Here is a 17,308-nt window from a genome sequence, read left to right on the forward strand (position 1 = left end):
CCAGAGAGCAATTTAGAACTATGCTAAAAAAGATATCAACTGTATATACCCTTTGATCCAGCAGTATTTCTACTGGGCTTATATCCCAAAGAGATTTTTTCCCCCCTGAGGTAATTGAGGTTAAGTAACTTACCCAGAGTCACACAGCCAGGAAGCAGATTTGAACTCAGGTCCTCCTGACTTCAGGGCTGGTGCTCTATCCACTGCACTAACTAGCTGTCCCCAAAAGAGATCTTAAAGGAGAGAAAGGGACCCACATGTGCAAAAATATGGCAGCCCTTTGTGTAGTGGCAAGAAATTGGAAACTGAGTGAATGTCTATCAGTCGGAGAATGGCTGAATAAGTTAAGGTTATATGAATATTATGGAATATTATTGTTCTATGAGAAATGATCAGCAGGATGATTTCAGAGAGGCCTGGAGAGACTTACAGGAAGTGATGCTAAGAGAAATGAACAGAACCAGGAGATCATTGTACACAGCAATGACAAGATTATACAGTCATCAATTCTGATGATCAATTCTTCTCAACAATGAAATGATTTAGGCCAGTTCCAACGATTTTGTGATGAAGAGAGCCAACTACACCCAGAGAGAGGCCTGAGGGAACTGAGTGTGGCTCACAACATAGCATTTTCACTTCTTTTGTTATTGTTTGCTTGAATTTTATATTATTTCTCATTTTTCTTCCTTTTTGATCATTTTTTTCTTGTGCAGCAAGATAATTGTATAAATATGTATTTCTATATTGGATTTACACATATACCATGTTAAACATATATTGGATTCATCTAGGGGAAGGAATGAGGGGAAGGGGGGGAAATTGGAACACAATGTTTTGCAAGGGTCAATTTTGAAAAATCATCCTTTCAAATGTTTTGAAAATAAAAAAAGCTTCAATTAAAAAAAAAAGAAATCCTTCATTATTATGAAAGTGTATTAAGTGGCTTAAAGATGTATTTTCAGCATATTAATGATCAGTCATCTCTGCAGTATTTGCTGATAGGTCTGAAGACCCAGAATTTAGGCAGTTTTAATTTATAAATAAAGGATTAATGAAATGTTAATTGTTAGAGAAACATCAGGAAAAATATTCAAACCCTCAGTTGTGGTAAGTGAAATTTTAATATTTAATATTTAAGGTAAAATTTGTGGATTGTTCTGAATTTTTATTACAGTGATAGTTGTTTGAATTGTTTTGAAGCTAATGATAGAAAACGGCATGTGTTGCAATCTGGTAATTGTTGAAGATTAATTTTTGTGCCTGGGAAAGATTTCGAAGATGAAAGGATACAGTCTAGGCAGGATCCCCATGATTTTATTTTCCCACTGCATTATTTCCTTTCTGAAAAGGAAAATTTCCTATTTGGTTAATTTGGAGTCTTGCTTTCAAAACCCTATTACTACAAGATTGGGATTTTTCCTATTATGATATATGATATTATTATAACTTTGTCTCTATTTTACTTTTATATCAAATTTCCATAAAAATTTAGTCTTATTAAGTACAAAATACATTTATTAAATAATGAAGTCATAATGGAACATTTACAATTTTAACCTGTATTTGTGGTCAAATTATAACAAAGGGATTATATCCTCCAAAGGGGAAACTGATTAAACAGATAAGACAAGCATGTAATGTAAAAGTTTTCAAATTAAATGGAATAGTAAATTTTGAGTAAAGCAACAACATTAGACTGTTTTCTCTAAAAACTCTACACAGACATATATGATTGACTTCTCTCTTATTTATCATTGAGTATGAGGTTTTGAGTATGTGTTGATAATAAATTTACATTATTAGGTTAAAGATTCATTAATTAAGGATTAATTGGATTTCACTCATATGTTATAATAATAATGATAAAACAAATGAAATTATTTTCCTATTTTAAAGTCTCTGTCCAATAATTTTAAGAGGCAAGAGTTCATTTTACAATGGGATCCTCATAAATATTTTTAAAGATTCCTATATGACTTACAAGATTTAGGTTAGGATAGAAGTAATAAATACCACAGAAGCTGAAATTCTCTGAAGTTTCAAAAATTGGAAAACCAAAAAATTATTTTACTAGCCTCTAGATTTGGAACCAGAGAAGCAGAACCCTGCTTTAGACATATCTTGAGAATAAAGCATATCATTCAAGAGAAGATATCTAGGGGCTAGATAATCACATGAAACATCTATTACTCTAACCAACTATTCCTATCTGCTTTGGTTCTAGCCTCCACAAACTAGAAGGCTCTTCCTGTTCTGTTCTGGCTTCAACCCCACTCTGTTTAGGAGAGTGGTTGGAGGGAACTTGATATTAATGATTTCTTGGTTACTTTGATAACATGTAAATCTCCTTTCTCAGAATTAGTTCATTGTAAGTCCTCTAAGTAGCATGATCTATATTTAATGTTATTTTGAAATTATGGGAATTGTGTGAATATTTTAGTGCGTTGTTTGAATCTAGTCCTGTGTAGCTGGTAAATTGGACCATCTCTGTGTTCTGTTTAAGACCTCTGTTATACTAACCATAAATTCATATCCAAAGATTCTCACAACTATCTTAAAATTGATAATCATTGTTTTGAAGGAGCTCTATCATATTCTTCTGACTACTCCCACAACTGCCAATCTTGTGAGTTATATATTCAATCACTAAGGTCCTAATTTGAGTATGTGTTAGCATTTTCTCCCTTTACATTTTAGTATCCCTATTCCATGTTTCTTTTCTGCTTTCAAGCAACTAATGACTAGCAATGATACTGGGGCACACATCTCCAAGAGGTCCTCTTAAAGAACTAAGCTCCTGGGTATACCTTTAGATCTCTTCCCTTTGACCAAAAGGGGGAACAGTAAAGATATTTGGAGAAACCCTGTTTTTCAGAGCTAAAGTCCAGCAAGCAAATTGTGTCCTGAGCTTGATATAACAATAATCCTCTGCTCTAGATCATTTCACCCTCTGACAAGTATATTTCTCTAAACAGCACTAGGTGTTCACTGAGGGATTTTTGATTTTCATCTTTTACAAAACTATTTAGGTTTGTTGGAGCTTCCCCTATTTCTCAGGTTCCTGAAAACCATCCATCACTTCTTTTGACACGTCCACAGTTCATTTCTGGTAACTGCCAAGTGAGCCGAACTAAATACCATATTACTTTCCCACCATGCTAATCCTGGTTCTCAACTTGAACACTTCTCAAGAAGGAGGGCATCCACTTACAGCTATTCTCGTCACTATGAAGTGAAACTTCTGTTTGAGCCTTTTTTTCCCCTCTTGTCTCTAGTTTGCTCTGTTAAATTCTGGCCATTTGTATATTAAAGGCAGGTTTAGATCTTTTTCTTGTATCAAAGAGAGAAAAAGAGCCTTTTAGAGTCAGCCTCAGGATCAGATTCAGGTCATGTGAGTACAGAGACTTGTAGGGCACTGGGGTCTCTCCTCAGTGATCTCCCCCAAAAAAGTCATTTTTTTTCTCCTTGAATAATCTGGAATATTGTGAACAGTCTTTATTTTCTCTAAGTAACTAAGCGAATCTTGAAAGCTGGAAATGAGAATTTCTAAATTTTTGAGTTTGGACTAAGCCGAAGCAAGTCCCAAAGATGCTGCTGCTGCTGTCACCTTTTTCTGACTCTAGATTCTGGAATCATAGTCTACAGGGAATTCAGAACCTTCCTCTTCAGAAACATTTCCCATGAATTACTTTCTTGAGCAATATAAAAACGTGTATTTCTGGCATAAGTTGTAAGTATCCATAAACTGCTCAACTTCTCCCAGACAGAAGCAGAGATCAGGGAAGGACAACATTGTCTGAATGGAGGAGGGGGACAGTCCTGTGTAGGTCTGCTCTCTGGCATTTTGTTGTCACTAGAACACAAAAAGGAAATCAAGTGTCTCAGCTAATTATGAGTTCCTACTTCCTTTTAACAAGCCTCCAGTTGACATTGAAAAGAGATGTATGTAGAATTGTGTTAAGCAAGAATAGATTTATTATCAGATGTAAGTATAAAAATGAAATGGGTTGTTTCTAGATATAGTGTTTTCTTCATTGGGTTTAAAAAAAAAAAACTTAACTTGTTGAATATGTGATAAAGATGATGATTTTTTTAAGGTATAGGCTAAATTATAAGGCCATTAAAGTCCCATCCACTTCTGAAATTCTGTGATATTCTGAAGTAGGTTATTTGAGTTAGAAGTTAAGATATCATTGTTAATCTTTTAGTGAGTACCATTAATTGACTGAGAGGATTGTAAATGCAATTTCACTCTAACAAACTATATAAACTCCAAGAGTGTAGGGCACCTTTTTCTTCCTTCATTTTTTTTCCTTTGTATCACAAGTACCTGGAACAAAATTTTACATATAGTATGTATATGTCACATTTAGTGAAAGGTGAAGAATTGAAGGAAATTAGGCAGTACAGTAGAGTGCTAGGTTTGCAGTCAGAAAGACTTAGTTTCTTAATTCAAATCTGGTTTCAGACATTTACTAGTTATGTGACTCCAGGCAAATCACAATCCCATTTGCCTCAATTTCTTCACCTGTAAAATTAGCTGTAAAAGAAGGAAATTACTTCAGATTCTCTGTTGAGAAAAGTACAAATGTGGTCACACAGAGTTGAACAGGACTGAAAGTAGTTTAACAAAGGTTAGTGTGTGTGTTGTTATTGTTTTTTAATCTGAGTTCAGTTATAAAAGTGGAGAAAAGATAAATGATGATGATTTAAGAATATGACTATAATAAGTGATCATAATTACAAATAATATTCATATTTAAGTATAGGGAAATAGAAACATATAAGGTCATAGATAAAATGCCAGTGGATAAAAGAGATAAAAGAGAATGACTTAAGATGCTACCCAAATCATATTTTGCCACATTTCCTCCTCAAAAGTAGTGAGAAATATTCCATGTGTAATAAAAACTGACAATCAAAAGAAAAGAAGGAAAATAATTTTTGTAAGATAACCTCCAGAGCAAAGTAAAAATGAACACAAACACATACTGATTAAAGGTTTTTCTGTCTTCTCATTATGTCCTTTGGAATAGAATAAAAATTCCAATTTTGGTTATTTGTAGACTTCTAGAACAATTCCCTTTCTCTCCCTCCTGTCCAATTGCTGCCTTCATAACAGAGTACATCAACATTCATATTTTATAGTTCCTCAATTATCCTAACCCCCACATTATCAACTACTCATTCCTCATGACTTACTCCTTCACCTCACCTCAGGCAACAGAAATATAGTCATATCTTTGATGTTCACTATGATCATCATCAATGAAGGTACCATTTCAGTGTCAATAATTCCAAAATTCCTTTATCTATGTTCTATTGAGTTTAGATAAAATCTATTATCTATTTTTAAAAAGATAAAGCCCTGAAGTAAGGAGGACCTGAGTTCTAATCTGGCCTCAGACACTTAATATGTCCTAATGACCCTGGGCAAGTAACTTAACCCCAATTTCCTCAGGGGAAAAAAAAAAAGATAAAGTTTATTATCTAAAGCCTACTGACTTTCTACATACTTTTTCCCTAGGCCTTCCCAAATCAAACCTACTCTTCATACATACTGTGATGTTTTATCCTTTGAATTGTCAGTAATCTCTCAGGTTACCATTTTTGCAAAGACCATATTTTCCTTCTTTATTTATCTTGATTCCTTGACCCAATCCTCACCTCTTTAATCCCTTATTCCTGATGTTGATGATTCTTTCCTATCAAACTTCTTGACATTACTTGAATTACTCCCACTGTCCTCTGTCTTCACTACTACATACATGCAGTTGAATGGAAAATGGGTGGAAAAAACCCATTAATGTCCTGCCTGACTAAACTCATTTGCAATCATATTATATAATCACAATAGAGACCTCACAGTTGTTAGGTAATCCTTTTACACCATCCTAATTAGCTCCCTCCATCCCACTCTTTGGAAGAAGCTCTTCCAAACATTTTTATTTCTCCTCACATGTCCATGGTTCTCCCTCTTTCACCTCTGTAAGTTGAAAACCTTGACTTATATTTTATAGAAAAAATTGAATCTATCCACTAAGATCTCCCCCTTTTCCCATCCTCTTATCTAAAATCATCTAAATTCTTTTTTTCAATTATGTCCTCCTTCCCTTCTCTCTCATATAATAAGGTGACACCCTCTCCTTGCCAAGGAAAACTCTCTTCATTCAAAAGTGATTCCATTCCATATGTCCCCAAGCAGATCGATCCCTTTATCATCCTCACTCTCCTCCTCATCTTCCATCTCTCTTGAGGAATTGGATATCTACAAACATAGCCATTTGTCTCCCATTCTAGGGGAAACAAAATCCTCACTTAATCTGTTCATTCCCATTATCATTGCATTTCTGTTCTACTTTTTCCTGGCTAAATTCCTTAAAGGAGTGCTTCTACTTTTCTTTTCTCTTATTCTCTTCTTAATTTTATACATTGTGGCTTTGATCAACCAAAAACATTCTCTCCAGTTACTAATAATCTCTTAATTAACAAATCTATTGACCTTTTGTAAATTTTTATCCTTCTTAACTTCTCCATAATTTTTGACACAATCGATCAACTTTGCTTTTATATTCTCTTCCTTCTAGCTTTTGGAACATTTTTTCCTTCTCATTCTTCTTCTGATTCCTCATTTTCCTTGACTGGATATTCACATGTCTGTATTAATGGTCAGTGTCCCATAGAGCTCTGTCCTGTGCTCTTTCACCTTCTATACTCTTTCACTTTGTGATTTCATCAGTTTCTATGGATTTCATGATCTTGTCTATACTTAGCATTCTAAAACCTATTTATTCAGCTCTAACATCTATGTTAGACTATCCAGTCTTGTTTTTCCAACTGGATATTAGATATTTTAAAATGAATATTCTCATTAAGCTCAACATGTCTAAAACTAAACTCATAATCTTTCTTCCCAAACTCGACTCTTCTTTAAAATTCTCCTATTATTACCAGGGGAACTATCATTTTCCTAGTTCCTCATATTCAGATTCTTGACTCTTCATGATCTCTAATTCCTTCTCCCCCATTTTATAGCATATTTCCAAAGCCTGCTGATTTCAACTTTGTAATATTTCTCTTTTCCTCTCTGATACTGCCACAATACTGGAGCAGACAATCATGTCCTCATTCTTGGCCTAAGGTAATGGCTGCTGTTCAGTCTCTCTACCACAGAATTCTCTCCATTCCGATCTATCACATACTCAGCCAGCCACCAAAATGATTTTCTGAATTTTCTGATTTTCTGAAGGTTCAGTTATGTTACCAGCACTACTCAATAATCTCCAATGGATCCCTATCACCTCCAGAATCTAATATAACATCATCTGTTAAACATAGAAAGACATTCATAACCTACCCCTCCACAACTTTTCAAACTTCTTATACCTAATTGTTCCCACTTCCCACATGGCTCTTCAATCAAGTGATTCTGGTTTCCTTGGTGTTCCTCCTAAAAGAAAATTTACACTCCTAATTCTGAGCATTTTCACTGGTTATTCCCCAAACCTAACATGTTCTCCCTCCTCACTTATGCTTCCTAGATTCCCTTATAGATTTCCCCTATATATATTCCTATATATATATATTTTTTCATATATATATATATATGTATGTATATATTCCCCCAAAGCCTACATAAAATCCCAATGACAACCCCACTTAATTCTAGTGCCATCTATTGCATATTTGTTTCCTATTTAACTTGTATATAATTTCTATGTAGGTAGTTATCTCTTGTATTCCTCATTAGATCATAAGCATCTTTATGAAACATTGTCTTTTGTCTTTCTTTCTATACCAAACACCTAACACAATATCTGACATATAATACATAACTTTATGTCTTACAAACTATAGTTTGTAATTATAACAATAAACAATAGATGTTTTTTGACTGACTAATTGACTCTGGGTCCAAAAAAATCTAATACTTCTTCCATATTTCAAACTTTCAGTTGTTGAACACATCTATTAACACTCTCATCCTCCTACTCCAGCCTTCTCTTCTCTAGGTTAAGTTCCCAGTTCCTTCAGCCAATATTCATAGAACATTAGTCTGCCTTCTAGATGTTGTGCTGTTTTCCAATCTTTTTTTTTTTTAACCATGGCAACCATAAATAAAAATAATATTACAGATATGACCTAATAAGGGCAGGATATAGCAGAATTATTGTCTCATTTTAATTGGTAGCTGAGCTACTCTTAATGTAATCCAAACGAGCTCTGTTAGCTGCATATCATTGCTGTTGACTCCTGATTGACACCAGAGAGCTGGTGTTCTCCTAAAAAACAAAGAAGTAAACAAACAAAACATCCTGCTTTTTCTTTTTCAAACAAATCACTAACAATATATATTCCTGTCTTTTGCTTGTAAAATCAATTTCATGTGCCCAAGTGTGATATATTACATTTAACCACCCTAAATATAATTTTATAATATTGGAAGTTAGGGGACTTGATTAAGTTATCTGGTGTTTTAATTATTTCTTGTAATTATCCTTTATTTGATAAGAATGTGACCCATGTCCTCATCCAAATTTTGAAAACAACCACTAAACAGAGGGCCAAGCATCCTATAGGTCATCCCACTTGAAATCCCTTTAAAGTTGATATGAAATAATAAGTATCTTTTGAAATCCAACCAATCTATCTAATCCATCTAATTATTATTATAGTTAAATGATAATTTTAACCCACATATCTTCATTTGTCCTTTAAGACTAGCAGAATAAAATTTATCAAATAAATTGCTAAAATCTACTTAAATTGTATCTAGAGTTTTCCTCAATGAAACTAGATTAATAAATCTATAATAAGAGGAAATAAGTAAAGCCTTGTTTTTGACAAAATCATACTTTATCACCATTACTTCCTTTTTAGATATTAACTATCTCCCTAAAATATTTTAGAGTTTTCTTAGTAATCCTTGAACTAGATGAAAATTGCCACTTTGCCTCTCATTTAGTTGTAGTTTCTTAGGATAGAGAAAATTAAGTCACTTTTTTATAGTTCCATAGCTATGATGTCTCAGAGGCAAGTCTGACTATCCAATATGCTATTATATAAAAGCTCATACTAGTGCTGTTTTTATGTCTAGATATTTTGAGTCTGTATTTGCTGAATCACTACAACAGAATGATTTTGTCTTTCTAATCAACATAATATTTTTATGAATATAGATATTTATATATGTATATAAGCAGAAATGTATGATAATTGCATCTAGAATTAAAATAGCACCTTAACAAATATCTCATTTAATCCTTACAGCACTCCCATTATTCCCCCCATTTTATAAATGAGCAGACTAAGAGAAACAGAGCTTAAGGGATGCTTAGAGTCATGCAGTAAGCATCTAAAGCTGAATTTGAACTTACCTCTTCTGGATTTCAATATGCTAACCACACATTGTGCCACCTAGCTAAATGAATAAGTATGTGAATGAAAATGTAAGTATATGTATATATTCATACACATATATTTATGTGAATTATACAGATACTAATGTATGTGTGTATGTTAGTGATATTGTGATTTTATCTTTGTAGAGAACACCTTGTAAAAACATTTTTCTTACACAGATCAGCAACTTCTTTGGAATTTATGGTCTTAACATTTCTTGGGACACTAAGAATTTAAGTGATTTGCTCATAATCCAGTCAATTTATATAAGAAGTGGGATCTGAATGTAGGTCTTCCTAATGAGGCCATCTCACTCTGTCATACTGCTTCCAAGAGATAGAAAGACAGAGTAATAGAGAGATTGATGGAAATAAAGATATGTGAGTATGTATGTATACATAAATATGTGTAGTCAGTATCTCCATGGACACACAAATATATAAATCTATACACACAAACATACACACACACATATATTAGACATATTGTTGTCTTTCTTCTCCAGGATACAGGACAACTTTTTTATTTTTTTAATATTCATCAGTCATAAATCAAAATATTTAGACATATTATATACAAATGAGATTTTCAACTAAAAGTGCTTTGAATGAAGCAAAATTATTATAATAAAGACTAGCATTTTGAAAGTGTTTTGGGGTTTGCAAAACAAACTCACAAAATGATTTAATATTTATAAAATGCTGTGATACATAAAGTACTATGAACTGCCCAGACATTATTGTTATTATATGATGGCATTCCATCTCAGATGTTATTTAATTTAATTCTTCCAACAACCCTAAGAGGTAGAGGCTAATATTATTTTTTTCTTTTTTTCAGATAAGGAAAGTGAGATAGATAGAAGTTAAGACTTGTTTAAGGTCACACACCTATGAAGTAGATGATTCCAAATTTGAACTCAAGTCTTTCCATCTCCAAACTCAGTGTGCCATACTAGCTGCTTCACTGTTATTATTGTGTTCACAATTCTTCTTTTATGTTCTCTTTCAGACTTTTGGTAAATAGGTCTACTATTTGAAGTTTTTCTTCCTCTGTCAGAAAGAGAAGCTTTTTAAAATCCAAGTTTAGAAAGAATATGTTGCAGTAATCTAAGCTTTTAAGGGGAGGTGGCTAAGGGAAAAATTCCAAAATAACATTTTATTAATTTGTTAATGGAAATTGACTCATGTTATGTCTTCATACTATATAAAGACAAAAATATCAAACATATATGCAACATTGAAAATTAATTACTTTTTTTCATCTTTTGCTAAGTACATCATGCTTTTCAGTCTTCCATCAAATAAAGAAAGTAGGTCCATTAACCATATTAAGTACAGAATCTGATCACATTCCCATGGGAATAAGAAAATAGAATAATAAGTACCTTAACTAGCCTACAATAAAATTAAGATGGCTTTGATTTTTGTCTAAATATCATATACTTCTTTCAAAAGGCTTGTTTTATGTCCAAATATGATTGGGATTTGGGCACAAAAAGACTGACAGTGGGAAATAATAGAGAGAAGCCAAGGAATGCCTAACATAGCAAGTCAATAACTAGGGGGAAAATACACTGTTAACTCCTGCCCCACTAATAATATATTATGTCCTTTGGAATAAATTTATAAGAGTGATGTAATACATGGTGATTAAAAACTACATGTTACTATCTGTGGTGTCTATTTTAAATGAATTCATGGTTTACAAGGTCAAAGTGACATAGATTGGAATATTTAGTTCATAGTGTTTGCCAATGGGATAAAAGTGATCCAGCATAGACTAAAAAATAAAGAAGGACTCACTGCAGCTAGCGAAGTCTTCCCAATGCTCCTGTTTGCAGATGGTATTATCCTGGTTGAATTCCAATGATGTAAGTCCTGGAACATTGCTGAAAATAATCTGTAACTTGGAAGATATTTGAAACCAATAAAAAGAAGTTGGTTTGTCATCCATAACGTGAAGACCATGTGAAGAGAGAATTTATTTTGCTTGTGTTATCACATACATTTGAATAAAATGCATAGATTTCATCCATTGATATTTATATCTGAGCCATACTACAGTTGGACAATGATATTAGAGTAAAGAAATGGACAGAAAAAAATAATAGATATTCACTGCATTCTGAAAAAAAACCCAAAACAAATTACAAGGTTTAGATATATTCACATATATTATTATAAACTTTTGTATCATGGTTTTATTAAAAAGAGAAATTTTTATTTTATTTCCGTAGACAAAGTTGAACTCCGAAATTTCCCAATATATAAGATGAATTATAATATTATACCTGTACAACATGTCTTATAAGATTGTCATAAGGAAAGTGTTTTATAAATCCTAAAATACTTTATAAATGTTGTTTACAGAAAAAAGTAAAAATATTCCCAAAAATTTCAGAAAAAGATGAAAAGAAACATCAAAGTATAAAATTTATCATTGCAAACTAAGTATTTGCTATAAAATTGCTTCATTGGAAGGCATAGATAAAGGAGAGTCACAGTAAACTTTAACAAGACAGCATTTAATGCATATAAAGATATACAGAAAAGAGAATTTTAAAATTAGATAGCTTCCAATAGCAAAATAAAAGTCTACAAATAAAATGTGTCATTAATAACCATTACATTCATACTGCAGAGGAAATGTCAAACATATAAGCTATTTTTCTCTTTATAATATATATATATTTATATATATATTACATTGCTCATTAAATATGAACTAACAATTGACAACAGCAGAGAAGGGAACTTAAACATACTTAGTTGTATTGAAAATGACATTTTAATTAGAAATGAAGAAGCACAGTGAGTACATCATGAAAAAAATGGGGAAACGTCTACAAAGCAATAAGCCTAATTAATTGACATTGTGGTTTTAGAATATTATGCTCTAGGTTCAGATCCTGAACCTAGTATGGGTGTGCTTCAGGATGTTGAATTTAGAAAATAGTTTATACTACCTCCAGTTCTAATCTAGGGAGAAATAACCAATTTTAGTAACTAGCTAGCAAGAGCAGTTATTTAGAATAAGAACTTGCCAGATGGTGGGAGAGAATGAGCCCTTTATTTGCTCTACTCTGTGGTCTCCTGTTCTGATTCCTTATAAACTATGTGTCTTTCATGCTTTATCCAAGATATAGCTTATGATATTTGTTATAGCTGTAGAATGCAGATTTATGACCCTGTTCCTTTGACTTTTGATAAATTACTTAAGCTCACAGGGCTTCCAGTTCTTTATGAGGAAACTAGACTAGATGATATTTAAATTCAATTTTGGCTTAAAATCTTAATAATAATGCTAGCATCTGGAGGGTATGCATAGAAGTTGTATAGGAATGATGGATATAGGAAACTTTAGACATTAAGGGAGATCTCATTTTTATATGTTTGTCTTTCCATGTGCCAATACTATCTGTGATTTTGATTTTAGCAAATGAAGGATCCATCTACATTACTGGAGATATGAAAGAGCTGTCTTAGGGTATTGCCCCTATAAAATGGCATTGTCATCTTCAGGTGCAGTGGAAGTCAAATAGTTAAACAAGCTCAACATGCTCAATAAACAACTGCCTACAAGGCAACAACTATTCAAAACGTTGGCAATAGTTTCTAGACCATAAATCGTGTTTCCAAAACTTAAAGTCTAAATCTAATAGTATGAAGATTATTTTCCATTCAGTTATTATTATCTTCTTTGGATTAAAAAAGTTCCAATCTGACCAAATTCTGCAGATCTATTTCTTTCTTGTACTCTGGTCCAAAAATAAAAATAAAATAAAATTTCCCCTGCAACCCCCTACTGGTTCCTCTTCTGAAAACAAATATGCTGTTCTACTAACCACGACCCAAGTTTGGTTGGGTGGAGAATAGTGACTGATTATATAAAAAGTTATTAGGAAAATAAAATGGACTTTCAGGAGTAATAAAGGCCCTGGAAACCAAATTTCACCTTCTTTTTGAATATCTTCAAAGATATTTCTATCTCTGTAATTTGTATAAAAACAATGTCATTTGCAACCTTAAGCCAGGAACCAAAGACATGGCATTGTCCCATATTTAAAGCCCCTGACCCTTTTCCCTCATTTTCTCCACTGTAAATAATACCAAGAAGTAACTCAAGCCCCAAAATGACTAAAACTAACTCTTTTTGCATCCTTCATTCCACCCTCTCTTTATTATCTTCCATATACTTATAAATATTATAAATAGGTAGAAGATTCTCTGTAATCCATACACATACTAACATCCTCTGTATCCTTAAAAAAATCCTTCACTTGATTCTTCCAATCCCTCAAAGTATTTTCCTACATCATTCCTACTTCTCACAGTCAAGCTAGACAAAGTCTTCTATATCTATAAAGTCTTGCTTCCATTGTACCTTCCATCTATTCTCACTTCATTGAGGTTCTTCTCTAGTTACTAAATTCTCAGATCATTTTTGTCCTTGTAAGCTTATTTCACCAGCTTTTAATAAAATTAATAAATTCAATGAATTTTTCTTAGAGCTCATCTTTCTTGACCTCTTTCTAGCATTTTACACTATTAAATATCCTTTATCTTTACTAGTTTCTCTCCCACAGTTTTTTTTTTTTAGTTGTTGTTTTGGTGATTTCTCCTGGTTCTCTTCCTATCTCTATAATTGTTCTTAATTAGTTTTATTCCCTTGATACCCATTCACTTTGTATCTCCTAAACATGAGTATTTCTCACTATACTATCTTGTCCTCTTTTTTTTTTTTCACACCACCTTCTTTTAATAATCTCATAATCTCTGTGAAGATGACTCCTAGATCTATATGTCAGGCTCTAAACTTTCGCCTGAACTCCAGTGCTATATCATAGATTGCCTATTGAATTTTTCCAAATAGTTATTTTTTAAGGTATTTCAAACTCTGAGCCCAAAAGGACTTGTGTTACTCCAAACTTTGCTTTTTTCTATTAAGAATATCACCACCTTTCAAGGAATCTATGATCACAACTTCAGAGTCATCTTAAATGCCTCCATCATTGTCCAAAATGTTATTAAGTCTTGCCTCTTCTCCCTGGAAACACTGTCTTTCATTTGCACTCCTCTTTACTCACACAACATTCAAATCTTCATCATCTCTTATCTGGACTAGAGTAATTATCTCCCAATTGGGTTTTCTTGCCTTCAGGCTCTTCCTTCAATTCATCAATAAGAATCCAGGGAGTATCAAATATGTTCTATGAGCTTTGCCATATGTCAGAAATCCAAAGACAAGACTAACACATCCTCTTCCTTCAAGGAGCTTATATTATGTTTGGGAAGGTTACATGTACATATATGAATACCTATAAAAACAAAAGAAAATTGGTTAGACACAAGCATCTGGGGAAATCATGAAATTCTCAATGTAGAAGGTAGTATTTGAACAAGCTTTTCAAGGAAAACTAAGCATTCTAACATATTTAAATACACCATATATACAAATATCTCACCACATTACTCTTTTATTCAAGAATCTTTATTGTTGATGTTCAGTCACTATTGCCTCAAGGATAAAATAAAAATTCGCTTTGACATTTAACATCATTGAGAACAAAAGTGTCAAACATGGCTGACACCATATGTGGCTTGCAACAATAAATGTGGCTGAACCAGCTTAAAATGCAATTGGGGAATATTTTTTAAAAATAAATAAAAATACAGTAGAACATATGTGGTCTTCTAAGTCAATAAGTAACCCTCAAGGATCTTTATATATTACTCAGTGAACTCCATTTTTATCTGAGTTAACACCCCTGGTTTAGTATCTTCAACTTACTTTTATGGATCTATTTAATATTATTTCACTCATTCTACATTCCTGTAAAACTGGCTTATAGATACATTCTATTGAATGAATCTATCATTTCATCTCTGATCTGTCTGCATCTGCATAGGCTTTGTTCATACTTTAGAGTGCAATCATTTTTCACCATTAATTCTTAGAGTCTTTAGTTTTAATTAAGCTTTGTATCAGGTGTGCCTTATTCTATGTGAATACTTTACAGACCTCTAAACATCCAAGAGTCTTGTACCTTTATATGTTGACTAAAAGAACTAAGCCTTTAGTTAATTACAGAAAAAAGGATTTTCCTATAAACACAATCTCTAAACTTTCTTTATGAATTCATTAATGTATAAAGTAGATATATAGGTATGCTTTTCAAATATGTTTTCTAAATAAGAATCTATTGATATTAAATCTTTGAAGATAGTTTTATTAAATGAATTTTATTTAGCACCTTAATAGGTCCTTTGAAATATTCTTTCCTCATTTAAAAATTCTTCATTGCTTAATTGACATTAAAAAAGAGATTTTAATATAAGAATAAAAGATTCTCATTTTATGATTGTAATTCCTACTAACTCCATTATACATGATCTTTGTTTATATTTTCTGTAATACACTGAATAGGATCCCAGTGATTAGATACTGAATGAAACTTATTTAATTCTTTCCTTACTATTAGAAGAAAGTGTGTGTTTCCGTGTCTCTGTTTGTATGTCTATGTGTATGTGTTCATGTAGTATGATGTGTATGGGAGGTTATATACATGGAATATGCAGAGAATATTCTATTGGTATATTTGGGAAGGGATAATACACATGGAATATGCAGATGGTGGTAAGATGTTCTTGTGAAATTCCCCCATGAAAAGGTTAACTCCTTGTTAGCAAAAATAACACGGGGATTAAGACCTTATACGCAAAGATAATTTTACCTGAATCTTATTTTCTAACATATTTTTACTATCCTCTCTAGAACCCAATTTTGTATTGAATCCCCGAGTTATAAAAGCATCTGTTAATTTAATTTGAAGTATCATCTCAAGTTCTTAAAATTTCTCTACTTCTTCAACATCTTCCAGTGATTTTCTTATATGATATAAATATAATTTTATATAAGATAATTTATATAGTTTTTTGACTTATGCTTATCATGAGGATTGTAAGATGAGATGACCATGAATTAATGGGTTGATATAACCAATCCTTTCAATGATTTTTATCTGTTTCCACAAGGAGAACCAGTAAATTTTCATTTAATTATACCTCATTCTATTGCCTTGTTTCTCATAGGAATATGAATCCTGGTCTTGTCCAGTTCTTTCAACAGCATGACAATTTCATGATTATTTAACAAAGGGTTCATATTTGAGAGAACATACGTATATTCAGGGAGATCTTCAAATTTCATGATGCTTAAAACCAATTTTCCCCCACTCCAAAACAATTACTACCTTAGAAAAGTACTGCATAGGAGTGAGGACCATTTAAAATGTTTATTTGTTTCAAAGTTTGCCATGGTTGAATACCTAGTGATCACCTTACAGATAATGAGCATCCCTTTAATAATCAAAGTTAATTTCTTAAACAGCAGCCTCAGTATTCCACTAAGAGTAGGCCTGAAGCCTTTTCATCATGATATAACTTGTCAGAGTTTGTGATCTGCTATCATGGAATTCAGGAACTTTATACCACCTTTCTTTCCCAACAGAATGGATTTTTGAAATGTATTAAGTCAGTTGGGGAGATGAATGGATATAATAAGATAATAGAAGGAAAAGGGGATGTGGCAGTTTTGGGTGATTTGATTATATTTGCTTATGAAAGAATGTGACCACTAACACTACTGTGAAGTGCAATGTTTTCCTATACTATCATTTTCTGGCAGCAATGTGATATGTATATGTTTCTATTAATATTTGGTTGATTCAGAATATCTGATCTTGACCAAATGGTTGGATTGGTTTCCATTGAGTTAGCTGTTTCTCATTTAAGTGCTGGATTTCATACATTTCTTTGCTCTCTTTTGCTACATTTTAAATTATTTTTTCTTAGATACTAGATTTTACTTCTAGAAAAGTATGGGGAGGAAAGCAGAATAA

General features: G+C 32.4%; 1 protein-coding gene across 2 annotated transcripts in view; it reads left to right on the forward strand.

Annotated features, from left to right (window-relative positions):
• The window catches only part of PI15 (peptidase inhibitor 15), a 124,684-nt gene that overhangs the window by 56,979 nt on the left and 50,397 nt on the right, over positions 1 to 17,308 (forward strand). The window contains exon 6 of one of the 2 annotated variants that reach the window (XM_074278914.1): positions 9,274 to 9,316. The exons of the other annotated variant lie outside the window; for it this stretch is intronic. Coding sequence (XP_074135015.1) covers positions 9,274 to 9,301 — 28 coding nt within the window. The 3' untranslated portion in view covers positions 9,302 to 9,316. Of the gene's footprint in view, positions 1 to 9,273; positions 9,317 to 17,308 lie in introns of those variants that run through there. 2 annotated transcript variants of the gene reach the window in all.

This window comes from Sminthopsis crassicaudata, chromosome 1, assembly GCF_048593235.1.
Source record: "Sminthopsis crassicaudata isolate SCR6 chromosome 1, ASM4859323v1, whole genome shotgun sequence".
Lineage (NCBI taxonomy): Eukaryota > Metazoa > Chordata > Mammalia > Dasyuromorphia > Dasyuridae > Sminthopsis > Sminthopsis crassicaudata.